At 41.0% G+C, this 18,867-nt stretch overlaps 1 protein-coding gene across 2 annotated transcripts; it reads left to right on the top strand.

Annotated features, from left to right (window-relative positions):
* Nucleotides 1-629: 629 nt before the first annotated feature.
* Nucleotides 630-18,609, top strand: LOC115909889 (solute carrier organic anion transporter family member 1C1-like). Of its 2 annotated transcripts, XM_030959615.1 has the most exons (14): nucleotides 630-758; nucleotides 2,167-2,308; nucleotides 3,184-3,316; nucleotides 4,011-4,132; nucleotides 4,449-4,595; nucleotides 5,673-5,771; nucleotides 6,972-7,217; nucleotides 8,084-8,248; nucleotides 9,933-10,128; nucleotides 11,092-11,257; nucleotides 11,790-11,971; nucleotides 16,002-16,066; nucleotides 17,235-17,352; nucleotides 18,387-18,609. In XM_030959615.1, the coding sequence occupies exons 1-14, from the start codon at nucleotides 630-632 to the stop codon at nucleotides 18,607-18,609; spliced, it is 2,133 nt and encodes a 710-aa protein (XP_030815475.1). The 2 variants fall into 2 exon arrangements, with proteins under 2 accessions (XP_030815475.1, XP_030815476.1); XM_030959616.1 differs by lacking the exon at nucleotides 4,449-4,595.
* The last annotated feature ends 258 nt before the right edge of the window (nucleotides 18,610-18,867 follow it).

Raw genomic sequence — 18,867 nt, 5'->3', positions numbered from 1 at the left:
CAAATTCACATTTTCCCCTGAAACAATTGACCACTGAGCCCTAAGACTCTATGTAAAATGGTAAAGGGAACTAAACCTCTTTATTCTTGTGTAACTCATTAGCTGAAATCAGACGATTAGAGCTAATGTTTCCATCTAAAACAATTCAAGTGCCTCATTAAGGGGGATAGATTTCCTTTGATCTAATTACTTCATGTCCCAGATATATGGGAAATTCAGAGGTCAGCGCTGAGAAATCTCTGCAGACCTGGTCACATCCAGAAACATGAATTTACATGTAGCCTTCAGAAATGTCATTTAAAATGTTAATGAGCCTTGTTCAGTCTGCTGGCAATGCTTGGCCAAGTGTTTAATGAAATCACATTGATGATAGCCAGAGAATGAAGATGATGGCTGTTTGCTGAGTATGATTTAATCTCCATTATTATAGGCAAGTGGATTGCAAATTTCCATAATTAAACATCCAGTGCACTGGTCAGATTCTGTTGTAAAGTTTGGTAATTGCTGTTGTTGGGAAAACAGTCCAGCGGGGTGTTGCTGTCACATGATGAGCTTTTGAGGCTGAGCTAATGGGATGCCCTTTTAAAGTGTTCTCCATGTTTTCTGCTTTAGAGGCAGAGGATACCATCATGGAGGTTTCATCCAAGGAAAATACTCACTTTTTCTCAAACAACACAATCTTGCCCGTGGACCGATCTTCATTCAAATCTGAATCTTCTGCATCCAAGGAAAAGCAGTCGTGTTGTGGAGGTATAAAGGTAGAGTAAGAACTTCTGAATATTCCAGTAGGGACTTAGAAAATCTCTTATTTTATTTTTTATGAATGATCCTGTTATAAGTTCTGATTATGTCGTGCTGAGTCAGGATGAAATGATTAGATACATTTCTAAGTCACAAGAAAATCTTCTACAGATCTGTATTTGCCTAATGTTTGGCAGTCATCAAATATTTTTTGGCTGAGGCTTGCATATTGTGAGATCTTCAAGAACAATCCTAAAAAGTCCCTCTGTCTTCCTGATTGCTCCACCTGAAGTTGAGAACAGGGCAGACAGATAGCACAGGCAGCTGTCAGTGCAGATTGCTTTTTTAAGATAGTTGCCTTTTTAAGATGGAAGCCATGGCAGTCTGCTGGGCTCTCCAAACTAATACTGTGTTATGGTCTGTGTGTTTTGAGTGCTGTGTTATTAAAGCATGATTGTAATGCTCCTCATTCAAGAGAACTCTGCATGGGATGACTGAAATGAAAGTGCAGAAATTTTACTTCTTTTTTACCACTTTATCTACACCTCTCTCATCCCCAAGAAGTTTTTCCTGGAGCAGGGAGGTCCCTGCTCTGAGCCTCAGGATGTGGCTGTGCCTGCCTGGTGGGAGCTGCACCTCCCTGCTCGGGACAGGGGGCACAGCAGGCAGCACAAAGCTCTGCCTGCTGCCTCTGCCTCTTTTCCTGACACTCTCCTGGGTGAGGTCTCAACATCACCATGCAATGGTGAGATGATTTGAGTTTTGTGAAAAATGAGGTTTTGGCCCTGCCTCGTTCTTTTCATGGTGCACAGTCTTTATTTCTGTTGTTTTTTACACTCACTCAAACACACATCTTTCAGGTGTTAATTCAGCTCCAGCCAGTGAAATGAGCAATAGTTGCCCTGAAGTCTATAAATTTTGAATGGTTTTGTTTTGAAATGGAAGAAGAGTTGTTATTAAATAAATTTTGTACCACAATATAATTTTATCACTGCTTCTCCATTTGCTCCAATAATAATCCAATCTCCTCAATGAATAAAACTTCAGTCACACATTAGCCAGTCAAGAATCAGTTTATTAGCTCCAGAAATAGAAAAGCAATATTATTTCAGCTCAGTTTCTTTCTCTTTAAAGTTGTGTCTTCTAGGAACCCAAACTAATATTACTAATGTATTCCTGTAGGCATCTACCAATTCCTTTGGCATCTACCTGAAATTAGAAATGGTTGAGGGTCAATTCAGTTTTTATCAATATTGCTTATAAGAGATGAACAAATCAGCAATCTAGCATTTACTAAGAAGTAGGAGAAATATTGGTTTGGCTATTTGGCAAAAGAACAGGTAGGAATGCAGAACATCTTTAAAAATAATTCATATATCTTCTGTACTGCCTGATTTTAATCATTGTCTTTTTTTTTTTTCACAGATATTTCTTGGTGCATTGTCTTTTGTTTATTTTGCTAAAGCACTGTCAGGAAGTTATCTAAAAAGTACTATCACACAAATAGAAAGAAGATTTGACATCCCTTCCTCTTTGGTTGGTGTTATTGATGGAAGTTTTGAAATTGGTATGTGCTGTAGAAAGCCATTTTTATTTTCAGAAAAAAAAGAGTGAAGCAGTTTGTTCTGAAGAATGATTGCATGAATCTTCCTGAAACTTAAAACTGAGCAAGATTCACTGGTAAAAATAAGTGGGGCTATCAGTATGATTATGTTCAATAAGATAAGGTTGCTAATACAAGCAATTCAGCATAGACATAAAAAAAAATGTAATTTGACAAGCTAAGCACGTTGCAAATTGTAATTGGTAAGTTAAGCATGTGACTAATAGACATTTTGAGTGTTGAATAAGAATTTTCCTGCATGGATTTCTGCAGGCAGAAATCCACCTCCCCCACAGGTGTTTGTTCTTTGTGATCTCCATTAGTATAGGAGCAGGTTATTAAGCATTGTTAAGCGTTATTTTTATTAAGCATTATTTATTATTATTATTATTATTAAGCAGCAGGAGGACAAACCTCCAACTGTAATCTGCATTTCCTGTCCAGTCCCTCTCCTTCCCTCTCACACTAAAGTTTCCAGCATGTCATTGTCTCTAATAATTACAGATCACTGAATTTATCTCATGGGTGTTCTGTGGACTGTGCAACTCACAGGAATGAAATCTTAGCCTAAGTGTGTAAAACTCTGTTTGATTCCTCCTTTCTCTACTTTTCTGGTTATTTTCTCTGTTCAGCTGGCACAGGCTTTCTCCTCTTTTCCAGCTGTTTATCCAAAGTTTATGGTTTTCCTAGCACAGGCGGCATTGGCTCCTGCAGAATGCCTGGAAAGAAGGAGAAAGGCCATTCCCACCAAATCAGTGCCTACATACTGGGAATTGTGATTTTAGGGGGTCTCTTATCAACAAGCAGTAAAACTCAGTTTTCCTTTTTTACTCTCAAAGGGAACCTCCTAATCATAATTCTAGTGAGCTACTTTGGAGCAAAGCTTCACAGGCCAAGAATAATTGGAGCAGGCTGCTTAATTATGTCAGCTGGAACATTCCTAATTGCAATGCCCCAGTTCTTCATGGGAAGGTAAGTGCAGAGTGATCCCTGTTTTCCAGTTGGGCTGTGCACACTGCATGGCATTCACTAAAACATTTAGGCATTGGTTATGATGATAGAAATAGGCATATGGAGATGAGGTTACTTAAATTTTTTTGTGAAAAGATTTATTACTGTAGAGCAAATAATTATTTATTTTATAATTATTTAAAATATTATTTATTATTAAAATATTTAATTTATGATTTATTACTGTTGAGCAAATAATTTAACATGTATGCTCTTTTTAGTTGTAATCAGCTTTTTTTAAATTAGTCTCTGATTTTAACTGGCCACATTTTGGTGTGGTTTGGGAATTGTTGAAATGACAGTACAGAAGTGATGACTAAACTCAGAAAGACAATCTCAGCACAAGCCAGAGAGTACACCAGTATCTGATAATCTCAGTCCAAATTCATGTATCATAGTAGAGCAAAGTGCCTGTTAACCTGAAATTAATCACTGATGTAAAAAGAACCAACAGGACAATTTTCATGTACAGCTGCAGTACAAACAGAGTTCTGTTTATCTCCTGTAAAGCACCACTGGCAATGGATCCAGATGGATTCTTATGGATGCAGATGAAATTTGCATTTAAGTGCTTTAGGCCTATCTGGTAGTTACACGTCTGCTTGTTTTTTCTCATCAGTACTTATGGATAAATACAACTTTGTTTTCCAAACAGATACAGGTATGAAAGATTCCCTTCCACCATCAATTCAACTGTCAGCCTCTCTCCATGTCTGCAGGATAAAAGCCAAACTCCACTCTCAGCCCTGGAGAAATCTCAAGCAAAAATAAATGCAGGTGAGAACTGTCTCTGTTCAGTCCTGGGGCTGGTAGTGGTTGCTGTCATTGATGTTTCCCAAATCTTTCTGTCAGGAGATCCCAGTTTTCATTAGAAGGAACTGAGTTTTCTAAAAAGTGATGTGGTGGCAAATATATAAAACCAGCAAAATTGTACTGTCTTTGAGGCAGTTCATGCTAAAAATTTTTCCACCTTAAGCCATTTCACAGTTTTCCTACTGTTTCTCCCACAACAGAAGTATTTTAGGAGCCCTGAGCTTTCAGTGTCAAACTGCTACTACAAACACATGGTTGCTGTCTCTTGCTGTGCCCACAGGGTGTGAGAAGGAAGCGGGCTCCTCCATGTGGATCTATGTTTTACTTGGAAACCTCCTGCGTGGAATAGGTGAAACCCCCATCCAGCCCCTGGGAATTGCATACATTGATGATTATGCTGTTGAAGAGAATGCTGCCTTATATATTGGTAAAATAAATATAATTTCTTTTTCCTCATGGATTTCTCCCCAGAGGAGAGAACTGAGTCGTTCTGAATAATGGAATGAATGTTATTGAATTAACTTGCCCTGATTGTTTTGTTTGCATAATTTCCAATATTAAAATTTATTTAACAGTCATGTACACCCAAGGGACCAAGTTCCCATTTAATTATACCAGCACAGTTCCATTATCTTAATTTGGTGAAAGAATTTGACCTTGGGTTCCTGCTGTTACCCTAATCTTCCTAATTCTTCTGGATGTGGACTGCTGAGCCTCTGTGCACATTCAATTCTCTGGAAAGTGATAAAAACAGGCACTCTTTTAAGCACTTAGAATTTCAGTGGGCACTCAAAACATTCCTCCAGATTCATGTAGGATTGTAAACAATAGTACTGAAGCTTTAGGAAGTTGGGATCACAGTTTTTTGTGTTCATTGTCTGATGGCTGTACCTGAAATATTACCAAAAAGTCCTATCTCATCTGCTCTTAACAAGTTTCCAGCCTGGCAAAAGGCAAAAAAACAGATTCTCTCTGTAAAAGATTCCCTCTTCCCAGATTTCCAGGTGAATTTTTTTAAAATTAAAAGTATTCAGAAAGTTTGGCTGAGGGTGTATTGAAATATATTAACAGTCGAAACCAAAGCAAAGTGATTTCTCAGCCTATTCAGGGCATACCTCAACTAAAAGTGATCAGTTAACTGTAAAAAAAGGACATTTGCTCCTCAGTTTCTGTGATCCTGTCAGCTAAAGCATTTCTAGCAATTGTAGATGGGCACTTCTGTTGAGTTCAGGCCATTCAGTTTGCTGACACTTTTTCCTTCAGGCTGAATGGAACTCTTTAATTGGATAACAATAAAAAGTGTCATCATAGTGGGGAAAATTTAATTGATGACTTTTTTCCTTCTTGAAAACAATTCAATTTGTGTAACTGTGTCTTTCAGTATTTCAATATTTCAATGTGTGTCTCTTGCTGCCCATCACATGCCATATTCTGCTGTCAGATGCAGAAGAACCAGTGCCCTTTATAGCTCAGGAGTGTAACAGTGCCCTGTTTTCCCTTCCAGGCTGTGTGCAGACAGTGGCAATTATAGGGCCAATATTTGGCTTTCTCCTGGGATCCCTGTGTGCCAAACTTTACGTTGACATTGGCTTTGTGGATCTGGGTAAGTCAGAACACTCAGGCTTTAAAACCCAGTCAGGGTTTTTAAATATAGGCTCCAAAATGCCTATTTTTGGCCAAGAACTCTGGTTATCCTCTAGGCATGAGGGGCTAGCAGGGCTAGAGTGGGCACTCCATGAAATGAAAAGGAGGACAGCAGTGTAGGGGTCCATGCAGAATAGGCTGGCAAGGAGGGTGGGTGTGGAGGAAGAAGGAGCTCTGATTCTTCCTCAGCCCCAGCAGATCTGCAGCAGGAGCCTCCAAGAGATGCTCTGCTAAGGAGGCTCTGGGGAGATCATGGGAGCCAGGAGCAAACAGGACTGAGGGTCAGGATCCTGCATGTGCCTTTTTAATATCCTGTTGTTTCTTAGAAGAGTGGTTTGGCAGGGTTACCAAATCTCCTGATTGCTCTTCTTCTGAGGAAACAATAATAAAAAAAAGGAAAAAAAATAGGAGGAAAACAGGTTTTTTCCTGAGGTTTTTGTGCAGAACAGCCTGGCTGGGAGCTAGTGAGTGGCCACCTGGACTGCCCCAAGTGCTGATGCTTGCAGCATCTCTGGGGATGTGCAAGTGGCACAGGAGTGTCAGGGCCAGCAATCAGTGAGTCCTCAGTGTGTCCCCACAGCTGCTCCTGTAAAACACCCACAGTGACAGAGCACAGCTAAACCTGGATGGAAAAACCACCCTGCAAACCCTCCTTCCTTATCAGTAGCACATATCCTTCAGATGTGTTTATTTGATATAAGGGTCTCCTCGAGCCGGGTCTCACAAGCTCTTGGAGATTTATGTCACACCTGAGATAGCTCAGCCGCCTCAGATGGCATAAAATCAGCAGGATGGCTTCAGCGGCAGTGTTGGTAACAGAAAAATTTTAATAAAAGACAAAATTATGAAGCTCTTAACAGAGAAAAACCAAGCCTGGTGCAAGAGGTTCTTGCTCCTGGTAAAACACCTCACAAAAGTAGTTAGTTTCTTTGTTCTCTTCTTTTTCTAGTAAATTGCTCAGACAGGATTTTTTGGCTTCTGTCCAATTGGCTATCCTTAAGTTTGAGGTGAAGTCTATGAGGTGTCTTTTCACCTAATTGAGGAGAGAAACTTCTGGGCTTTTTTTCCTTTATTTAGGAGACAAGGGATAGTTTTGTCACTCCACAAACAGGGTTCACATCCCTACATTTATTTGTTTCTTCTTTTCCCCTTTCTGCAGACAGCATCACCATCAGCCCCAAGGACGTGCAGTGGGTGGGGGCGTGGTGGCTGGGCTACCTGATAGCTGGGCTGATCAGCATCCTGGCTGGCATCCCCTTCTGGTTCCTGCCCAGGCACCTCCCCAGGCCCGAGGGCAGGAAGGACTCCAGCACCTCCTCTGAGCACTCCAAGTTCATCACTGAGGACAACAAGGACCAAGGCACATCCTCCTGGCAGCAGGCGAAGCTTGCAGAGATGGCAAAAGGCAAATCACTTGAGTTTTCTTCCTGATTGATCAGTTTTTCTCTCAAAGGCTTTAGACTTAAAAATTTTGTACTTTCTGAGTCCCTATTTTAATGGTCTCAGAATTCTGTTTTTCCCCTTTCACTCTCCAGCTGCATAGTACACACACAAAGGTCTCTTCAGTGTTCCCTGGACTTGCTATCGCATGAGAAATGGCTGAGAGTTGTAAAATTACAATAGTGGCCCAGCACATATCATGAAGCTCTGCAAAAATGTTAGTGACTGTTGCAGAAGTGGTGCTCAAAAAAACCCAACCTTTTTTTTTTTTTGCTAATTATTTTTTCCTGTAAGTTCATGCATAAATTCATGCATTAGGAAAACAATACAATATCTGATCAGAATATAAATGGGCACAGAGCAGCTACAGTATTAGAGGAGGCTGTCTTCATTTAGATAGGAGCTGGTTTGCACAACTGCATTTCCTTGGCCATGCTTTCCCAAAAGCATTTTCCCTCAGAACTTGAATCTGCACCTTAATATTTCTGTGCTTACTGTCAGCTGTGCTGAGCACTCTTTGCTCCAAATTAAGCTCAACAGTGCTGCGGCTGTTGAGGACACATGAAAACCAAATCATTCCTGGTTTATGGTGGAAAGAAGGTATTTAAAACAAGATCTCTCTTCTGGGGAATTGATGCTTAGTGTTTTGCTCCACTGTTCCTCCATCCAGAAATGGGGGAGCTGTTAGGAGCATCAGGGAACTTCACAGATTCCCTCTGAAATGTTTTGCAGTTTTGGTGTTTTTGGAAGGGGCACACATGTTACAAAGCATTATTCCAGCAGTTATTCTCTCTCTGGCCTGCTTGTTATTTCTACTGTTTTGTCTTGCAGACTTCTTGCCATCCCTGAAGAACCTCTTTGGGAATCCAGTTTACATTCTGTATTTGTGTGCAAGTATTATTCAGTTCAATGCTTTGATTGGCATGGTGACATATAAGCCAAAGTATATTGAACAACAGTATGGGCAGACATCTTCAAAAACTAACTTTGTCATAGGTAATGCTATATCTGCTTCTTGATATCTTTAAAATGGACATTTTAGGAGTGGCATATACATATAGGAAAAATTGTATTTTTTTAGGGTATGTTCATTTCTTCTCCTTCCTTGTCTGACTTTAAGTAATAGCTCATAGGAGGTAAGTTATTTCATTTCTGCTTCAGCACCAATTAACTCTGAGTTTATCTATGCAAGAGTTACTGTAAAAGTTTACATGATTTGATATCTTAATTCCCATTTCACTGGAAATTTGAAAAGTCCTTCCCCTTCCTTTCCCTTCCCCTTTCCCTCTACATCATATGTACATACATAATGTATGTACAATGCAAGAAAATAACTGAGAAATAATTTTAAAACAGTTTACATAAATTTATCATCAGAGAGATCTGCTGCCTTGGTGGCTTCCCGTTTGTTTCAACAAAACAAAGAACAGTTCAGTGAGTGCTGTGGGCGACTCTCTGCAGAGATTGGTGTTAAATAAAAGGAAATCAAGTCATATCCCAAGTTGTCCCTTAGAGCACAAGAGAGAGAAGCTGCTTCAGCCTTTGGGTACAGAAATCAACATTTCTATAGCGGACTTCATGAGGGTGGACTGGACTGCCCAGCTGCTGAACCTGCATGTGGGGTTCAGCTCCAGAGGTCCAGGGCTTCAACAGCATTAGCAGCAAAGAGGTTTACATCTCACCAACCCAGAGGGAGCTGCGTTGTTCCAGAGCAGCATTAGTTGCACAGCAACAGAGGTCTATATGTGCAGAAAAGCTGATATGATCCATTGTGCTATGTTAATTCCATTCAAGATAGAAGTTGGAATTTCCTGGCACCAAACTCCTCAAAGCAAGGAGAAATCTTCAAGTACAGTTGATGGCCAAAGAAAGTCCAGAAAACAATCCCTACATTCAGTGTAGTACTTCTCATTGTATTTAAAGATTTTCTGGAGCTAAGCTTTCAGGTATGTGCAAAGTGAGTGAGGATTAGGAACCATTCGATTTCTCTGAGCACAGGGACTATATCCAACAGAGAGTGTGTGATGGCTTGGTTAGGGGAGGATCCTGCTCAGTGGCTGTCCCTGCAATAAGGTGATTTTAATTCCTCCTTTTCTTTTCTCTCCAAATCCACCCTTCCTAAGGAACCTGAGGGCTGACTCAAACTCACAGTGCTTATTTCTCTTTCACAACATCTTTTACTCTTTCTTCTTCTTTTTTTTAAAAAACCAGTTTCTGTCAAAATCTCTGATAGATATCAAAATTGTCAGAGCATTTTGAAGCACTAAAAAAAATTTAAAAGGCAGGTCTTGCTCTGGCTTTTTTGACATTAGATAAAACTAAATTTGTCCTCTAGGAATCAGCAGATGACTCCACTGACAAACTAATTGTGGGGAAAAACACCTAGCTAGGTGTTTTTTCACCTAGGAATTGGAAGAGCATTATCTAAACTTTATCCATAATCTCTCTGTCAAAGAACCAGCAAAGAAGCATGTCCTTGGGAGGAAGTTTTTCAAAGCTGTCCCAGCACCTTTGTAACACTCCAAGGATCAGTCTAAGTCTGGACAAAATAAAATGCCCTGACTGAAGATCTTTTATGTTTTGCTCCTTCATCTGATTGCTGCAGCTGTTTTTGTGGCTGACAAGGTTAGCCCACTGAGCTGGAATTTTCATTAATACAGAATTTTCTGTTTGATTTCAGGTCTTATTAACATTCCTGCTGTAGCCTTTGGCATATTCTCTGGAGGACTGATCATGAAGAGATTTGGAGTTGGCGTTGTGGGGGCTGCAAAGCTTTCCCTGGGATCATCTTTCTTTGGTTACCTTTTGCTGCTTTCCTTGTTTGCCATGGGCTGTGGGAACTCAGAGGTGGCTGGACTGACTGTGTCCTACCATGGGTACGCTGGCAGGACAGAAAGGGCTTCTGCAAACCCAACTCCTTCCTCATTTTGTTTCACAAAGTAGATCGTGTAGAAAAGAGAGTGGCTGACCTGAGTGTGCTTCCCAGAAATTTGATTCAAATCAATGGAAACCACTCCATTCCAGTGGGTGTTGTGTCATGACCCTCTCATGATTGTGGCATAAACCAGTGGGGTTTCTGTCACAAGTGCAGATTATTTTTCTGATTACTTTTTTATTATTATTGCCATGGGACCCATCCTTTGAGCCCAGTGGTTCCTGGAAACGTGAGTAGCTCAGTAGGGGGGGAAGAGATTCAATTAATTGTTTCTTGCCTTTGTGTGCCACTGAAAATTAATGGCATTTAATGGCCTTTGGACTGAAAACTGAAGGATTCATGGATTAACCATGAGGTACACCTGAGGATAACATTTTACCCATGCTATTACTCTGTAAAACCAACTTTTTGGGAGGAGTTTCCAGTGCTGACTCACAGCAGCTACTCCACTGGTGTCTGATGACTGAATTTGGCAGAGTTGTCATGTAAGGTATTAGACACTCAGTTTAGATGAATGCCATTCTGATCAGTTCCTTGCTAACTTCTACAGAGACCATTTCCCCTGAGTAACTCACTCCCTTCTGTGCCACTTGCCTAGTTGTGTTAAAGCTGCATAACCAAAACCTTAGAAAATCTGAGAAAATACATGAATATAAATTGGTAGCTGTCCCCTGTAATAAAGTACATACTGTATCACAGTAGGTGGTAAGATAGTGTGAAAACCTTCGGATAACAGAGAAATGAGGATTTACACTGCTGTGTGGATGTGAAGAGACAACCTTTAATGGGCCACAGAGGGAAGGGGTGGCCAGGTGCTCCTGGCAGAGAGCATCACCCCACAGGTGATCGTGGTTTCCTCCACATCTGCTGGGCAGCACCTTTTGAGTTTCTCTTTTTTCCACAGAGCTAAACCAGTGAGTGACCACGAGCAAGCCCTGTTTTCAGAGTGCAACTCAGGCTGCTCCTGTTCCAGGAATGACTGGGACCCCATCTGTGGGGAGAATGGGGTTACCTACGTGTCCCCCTGCCTGGCCGGCTGCCGCGCGTCCAACGGCACCGGGAAAAACACCGTAAGGCAACCCTTCCTTTCTGTGGGAGATGGGGACTTTATTTCTGATACAAGGTGTAAGGCAACCCTTCCTTTCTGTGGGAGATGGGGTCTTTATATCTGATACAAGATGTAAGACAATCCTTCATTTCTGTGTGAGGTGGGATCATTCTTTCTGATACAACCAGGTCCATCAAAGTGAATTTAAACTGAGCACAGGACATCCTCTTCAGCCCTGAACGCCTCAGGGTTTTTTAGCGATCTGGCACCCACATTTAAAATATTCTCACTTGCTGTTGCCAGCAGAAATCACAAGCAGAAAATGTTGGAGGCTTTTTTTTTTTTTTTTGAGCTTTTGCCTACCAAGACTGTTGGAAAAACCCCTAATAACTAGATTCATCAACAGTAGATACTTTATAATTTTCTCCTTCATTGTATAAGCCTTTTCCTTTCATAAAACATTTCCCATTTTCAGCCATCCAGAGTGTGCAATTCCTGAACATCCACTTCTCCACCATTTAGGTTTTCATGCACTTTTGCCTGCTCTCTTCCAGGTATTTTTTAACTGCAGCTGTGTGGGAACCTTTGAGTCTTCACAGAGCTCCTCAGCTGCGGTGGGACCGTGTCAAAAAGGAAATGAGTGTCCCAAAATGTTCCTGTATTTCCTAGTAATATCAGTTATCACTTCATACACTTTGTCAGTAGGTGGCACACCTGGATACATACTGCTTCTAAGGTAAGGAATAATTCCTTGCTGGCATTGCCAAATGTTTTCAGTGTGTTTTGACACATGACTGGCACTCCTTCCCCTCCTGGTATTCCTAGTATTGGGAAATGTTTTGCAGCTATGCAAGGTGGCATATTCCCTATATTTGTTATATTTCCAAATATATTTCATATATTTGTTCTCTCCCAGATTTTTCTCCTTGTTTTAACAATTGTTTTAGCATGAGATTTTTTTTCCTATTGTGATAATCACAGATTTATTGAATGCTTGTCCCAGTGCATATTTAACTGCTGGAACTATTTGTCCATCACTGTAAGCTTTGAAGCTAATTTTAGCAAGTGCAAAAGCATTTAATACTACAAGTGCTTAATCTGGATTTTTGTCAGCTACTTGCAATGTTTGGATTCCAAGTCCTGCTCTGCTCTGTTTTGGAAACCTTTCTTTCTCAGTTCCTTTTTCCAAATTATTTCCAGATGGGCACATTCTACTTCTCAAACAAAACAAGAGTAAATCCGGTCTAACTAATCTTTAGTATTATAGCTGTGTTTTCTTGCTCCCAAATTCTCCTTGGTTTTGAATTCAATTTTCTGGACCAGGCCCTGTCTCATTGCTGGTATCTTTATAGCATATGGACAATGCCAGTATTAGAACTGGCTGAACATAGGCTGTGTGGAAAAACCTAAATAAAGAAATGTGACTTCAGCTACGGTTCCATCACAGTCCTTAATTCAGAATAAATATTCACACAGAGACTTTCAGGGATGGCTGAGGTGAGGATCCTTCTCCACTGCCCTGCGCAAACCCTGCCAGTGAGGTGTGCACAAGCTGCACAGCTTTCCTCACACAGCTTGCAGGGTTACCACTGAGTGCTGCAAAACCTCACAGCATCTCTCTCTCCCTGAGGGCTCTCTCCAAGAACAATCGCACTGTAATCCATTTTAGACCATTTTTATTGAAGCTCCTGCGCAACTGAGCTGTCCCTGTGCCAGGATGAAGATGATTCTTTGTGGTGGTGTTTGAGGGTTCCAGGATGAGGGAAGAGATGAGAATCTTGACTCCATGTTTCAGAAGGCTGATTTATTATTTTATGATATATATTATATTAAAAGAAAATTATATATTAAAACTATACTAACTGAAGAGAAAGAAGACATCAGAAGGCTAGAAAGAAAAGAATGGCATGATAATAAAATCTTGTGACTGACCAGAGTGCCAACACAGCTGGACTGTGATTGGTCATCAAGTAGAAACAACTCACATGGACCAAACAAAAATGCACCTGCTGCATTCCACAGCAGCCGATAATTATTGTTTTTCTTTTCCTCTAAGGCTTCTCAGCTTCTCAGGAGAAAAAAAATCCTAGCAAAGGATTTTTCAGAAAATTGTCTGTGACAAGCCATGAGTGGAGGGCTTGCAGCAAAGCCTTCAGGGTTTGTGCCAGATTTCTCTCTGTGGTTGCTTCTGCCACATTGGATAAATAGGGGCACAGAGCTATGCAGGGGTGCAGTTCCCCTTTCCCTCTATATCAAATCTTTCTTCTATCCATGAGGTACATGATGGAAAATGTGCAGATCTGGTACCTCACAGGGCCTCAAAACTGTGGTAGCCATGCTCAACCTCCTGCTTTCTTCTTGTCTCCACTGCTTTAAAAATTGAGTGTTTGGGAGATGTTCATTACTGAGCACGTGCCAACTCAAATCACACGGAGTTCCCTGCCTTTCTCAGCCATAGGAACTGGCTCTTGGGGGTCTTACTGCTTAATCAATTCAGTCAGAAAAGCTTAGAAAGGCTTTCAGTTACAATACTAAACCACTTTGTTATAGGAAATCAGCAAAACAGTTTTATTGGTTCTGCTCCAATGCTTTTATTGGTGTTGAAAATCATTTTACTTTGAGAGACATTTGAGTGAAACTGAGAAGTTATGTGTTCTCCTGCTGGATTGGAGACATCCACCTTTGATGTGCAGCTAAATAAAACATATTTCAGTAAGTTCAATCCTTTTTTTTTTTTTTTTCTGCACTGCAAATGACCTTTGGGCACAACTCCACTTTAAGCTCATGCTTACTTTTGTCTTTTTTGAAATCCATCACTGACTGTCTTTCTCAAAAAATCTGGCTGAATTGAAAGTGTGCTTCTGTTACCAGAAGGAAAATAAATTTTCCTTGACACAAATAGTCCCAAGGTCAAGTTGCAGGCTTCATTATGTATTTTTTTCCAATGATCGCTTTTAAAAATTATTCAGCATTCAGTCATCTCTGTTAAGATTCCAGCACTTAAGCAAGCTGATGTTTTCAGGTGAGCAGCTATCACTGCACCTGCCACAGAGGACAAATACAGCTAAATCCCTAAAAGCCTGTAAGATTTAGTGACATTTACTTTGATGGTTTGCACACTGAAGCCATCGAAATATGCTTACAGCTGGTGACCAAGTCATTTCTGAAATGTCATTTTGGGAGTATTAGTGTAATTACAGCAGCCAGGGAACTTGGGAAAGCCCTGAAGTTTTTGGGAAAAAGCCCTGCAGTTCTGATAGCTGTTGTTCAAGCACCAGCTATTAATAGCAGGGGATTAGGCAGTGAAAGGGAAGTCTCAGATCTCCCTAAGAGGTCTGGCTATCACTCAGCATCACAAAGAGCTCCTGCTTCCTTACAAAGACAATACAAAGAATAAAACATTTTTTTTTTTCATCTGAAAGAGAATTTTTTTTGCAGGATATAAATCCTGTGAAACACATATCAAATATCCAGTTATTAGTTTTATTTTCCACTTTTTGCTCTCTGTGCCCTCAGATTTGTTTAGAGGGACTCTAGGCTGAGGAGTGCTTGTGTAGCAGGTGTCTAGCAGGACAGCAAGACACTGTTCTTCCAACTTAAAATCATTTTACAGCCATGCCCTCACAGATGGCAGTGCTTGTATAAACCACAATCAACAGATTGTGTGATGATAATCCATGGCCAGGGCATTAGAGAATAAAGTGTTGAAAACTACCCCTGCTGAGGAACAATAGAGCTAGTTCTGAAATGCCTTTATTATTTTTTAAAACATATTCCCAATTACATTAATTTTTGCAGGAGCAGAGACTGTATCTCCAGAGTGCTATGTTCATCCATGGCAACCAATTGAATTTCAGCCCAGTTTATTTTGTATTATTTGAATATTTATTTAAATATATTTATTATTGAATAGAATGACTGTGACAGAAGTTTTATTAACCACCATATTGAGAAATGTGTTACCCCACATACCAAAAATTCCTTGTTTGACTGTGTGACTGGCACTACCCACTTGCCAAAATCAAACATATGCCCAGGTTTGTGCTGGATTAGGCACTGTAATAGCCAGTCTGGTAGGTGCTGGTGGAGCAGCAGGTTTGAGCAGCTGCTGGGGCAGAAGTGATTCCTACAGATCTGAGAGGCTCCATACACACCCTGCTGCCAGCAGGGTGGGAAAGGCAGCTGATCCCCTGCCCACCTCCTCTCCCTCCCTCAGGGACCCAGGATGAGAATCCAAGGCTGGAGCCGGGCTCATCTGGAGCCAGGAGAGCTGGATGTGTGTGTGGGACTCACCCTGCAATCCTAGCAGGGTCCAAATGCAAATGATCTGCTCTGACAGAGGATGGCCTGGAGGATTTACCCCTACAGGAGGTGTGATCCTCATCTAGATAGGGTACAAGGAAAAGTGAGTGCCTGAATACCTTGTACTAGCCTTGATCCTGAATTTCAGGGAGTGTCTAACTGAATAAAGCCATCCAATGGATGCATGATTTCACTAGCAATTTTCTTGTCCTGTGTTAGTAACACCCAAGTGCTGGTATCATCTGAAAATCCACAACCATCTTAAAATGTGATGTTGAATATAGATGTTCAGAATTCCTAGATGCTGTTCTGCTTTTATCACCTTTTTTACATATTTCTGCAGTTTGCTCAAAGTCCATGACATGAAGAAAAGATCACATTCCTTTCTCTTGCTTTCTATTTGTGTTCTAATTATATACACCTGATGCTTTATTCCTAGTTAACAACTCTTTTATTATTTTCAGGTGCATTAAACCCCACTTGAAATCATTTGCACTTGGTATCTATACCCTGGCAATAAGAGTACTTGGTAAGTTAATTTGTACTCCTGAGTCAGTTTTAATTCACTCCTCACTAATCATATATCTTAGATCTGAGCTTTGATTGTTGGAAAAAACAATGTCTATCTGCAAACAGATATCATATGATTTTTAAAACAGGTTGGAAAAAGGAAATTGCTCTGTACTTCATAAATCACATAATTATATCTTAGGTATAATTAAAATACACAAGGCCAATATTTATAGAGATGTGGTCCTGTAGGCTATGAAGCTAATATCAAAATTACATCTTGTCCCCTTACTCAGCAAAAAGCATAATAGAGCAGCTGTGCCTGAGAATTTGTGATTGCTTTTCAGGCATATATTCACTAGTTTCTAAGGGAATTAATGTGACTGACTACAGGTGTGCCTACAGGTGGGGATCACTGCAGCCTTGTGGGAGAACCACCTGAAATCAAGGGTAACATGAGATGCCAATGGACTGGAAATTCTAAAACCCTCTAGGTCTTCGTGAAAAAAAAATCAGCAAGAAACAAGTCACCTATTTACATGAGCAGGGTTAGATGAACTGGATGAAATTATATCAAACCAAGCTGCTGGCTTCTTTCTTATATCTTTGCAGGCCAGGATTTTCTCTCCAGGCTTACATTCTCCTCCAGCACCCCAGGTGACACAGAGTGCAGGGTGTCCCCATCAGCATGTGTAAAAAGGCTTTTCCTTTCCATCAGCCCCAAGAACTGCAGTAGCTTTGCCCTGCCACAGTGAGATCTCAAGATACTTGGAGGATTCCTGCAGCCCCACTGCAGGCTCCAAACCCCACTGTCTCTATCCCTTCTCATCCTCACCCTACACCCAGGCTGAACAGGCTCTATTGCTCTCAAGAAAGGAGAATTATCTCCTATTTTTTTCCCCCAGAGATGTCCTGCAGGGTGAGGAAACCAAACCGTGGCCAGCACTCCTTCCAGGGACTTCCAGAGGCTTTTTGATGTTTTGTCATGTTTTCCTGGCTTCCCACAGGGAGGAAAGGGTGGTGTGTGCCTGGGCAGCACAAGGCACGTCTTCCCCAGCCAGCATGCAAGTGTCATTGCTGTTGGAATGTATTATTGAATGTTCTGCGTGAACCTGCCTCTAGATCGAAACTGATCACCCTCAGGACAGTAAATTTCTCACCTCTGTTTGTTTGTTCAATACACCCAGCGGGGATTCCAGCCCCAGTGTATTTTGGAGTAGCCATAGACACCACTTGCCTGAAATGGGGCAGCAAAAGATGTGGGGGAAGAGGAGCGTGCAGACTCTATGACTCCAGTGCACTCAGGTAACAGCTCTTCTCCATTTCTTCCTTACCTTTTGTTCTTAAAGTGCATCTATACCTGGCACTGGTAGAAGAATTTGTGTTAGAAAATTTGAGTGAAAGATCTGAAACTGAATGAAATCTCTGACTAACAATATTAACAGTAATGCTCACATTTCACCATTCTCTTTTGATTCAATCTCTTTTTGGATGGGAGGAGCAGATCATCTTGTTTCAGTATCAGCTGTAAATAATTGTCTTTTAATAATTCACCAAAAAGAAGTTGTTTTGAAACCTGAGTTTTATGCTAAAGCTTCCCTCGGCTTTCAATATCTCTGCTGTCATAGTATGCATGTGTGTGTGTGTGTGTGTGTGTGTGTAAATAAGTTATTAAACCTAATGTTTCTCCATGCTGGAACTGTATCTAAAAATGGAAGGCAAAAGTGCCACAAAACATGCTTGGCTTATCTAGAGGCTTAAGTGCAGAGTTATCTTTATCGATTTATTGCTGGAGGACAGTAATTGTCTGAACTGCATTTGTGAAAGGCTTCTCCAGAAATGAAGAATGGAATAACAATGGTAAGAGGAAAATAGGAAACAGGTTGTCCCTTCTCCCACCACAAGGCAAATAAACATGAGAGAAAGGTACATCTTGTTTTGAAAACTTGAAGGAAAGAGCAGAATCTCAGCTGGGACTCTTTTTGCTAATAAAACATTATGATGTTATTGTTGCTGCTGTTGTTGCTGTCATTATGCCTGCAAAGCAAAAATGCCATCGAATGGTCTTGTCATCACTGGTACTGTTTATATATTTAAAAATAGAGTAACTGCCCTAAAAATATTAGTGCTATTCTTACTGAGGCACGGTGGGGTGGAGGTCAGTCAATGCCTGAGATGCTTTCTTGAGCACAGAGCACGCTGTACCTGAGCTGGGTGAGCTCTCCAGGGTCATCCCCTTGACTGAAGTGTCCCTACCCAGCCTTACCTGATGAAAAGATGAATGTGTCCTTGATGCCTTCTGGTCGTGTGCTGGCTCTGATCAATCATTTCTCTCTCAGGTATGTGTACCTGGGGCTGACTTTGGTCTTGGGCACGGTGTCCATTTTCTTCAGTGTTGCTGTCCTTTGGGTTCTCCGAAAAAAGTCTTCTCCACAAGATGAGACCCTCTCAGCCAACGGGGAGAGAGGCACCTGTGGGACAAAGAGTAGAAAAGATAATTTTGTCAATAGTGACCAGTTAATTCAGTCGACTTACTGGCCAGAAAAGGAGACCAGACTTTAGGAAAACTGAGATCTCCACCGTGCTTTTACCCAGTGACTGGTGTTCCAGGCAAAAATCCATCATCAGTGAAGCAGTATCTTAGTAGCCGCCCTGAAAATGTTCATCCTCTTGCAGTTTTCACTGTGAACCCCAAAAGCAAAGACCACCAATATTTTTTAGCATGTGAACAACTCTGAAAACACTGCTCACCCTTTTTTTCTGCTGAGCTAGGGGATTTCCTATGCCTGGGGAGGTGCATTGTGCCCTCACCCAGACCCC

Source organism: Camarhynchus parvulus, chromosome 1A (genome assembly GCF_901933205.1).
Source record: "Camarhynchus parvulus chromosome 1A, STF_HiC, whole genome shotgun sequence".
Classification (NCBI taxonomy): Eukaryota; Metazoa; Chordata; class Aves; order Passeriformes; family Thraupidae; genus Camarhynchus; species Camarhynchus parvulus.
Note: the sequence above shows the minus strand (reverse complement) of the source record. Positions and strands in the feature narration are given on the sequence as shown.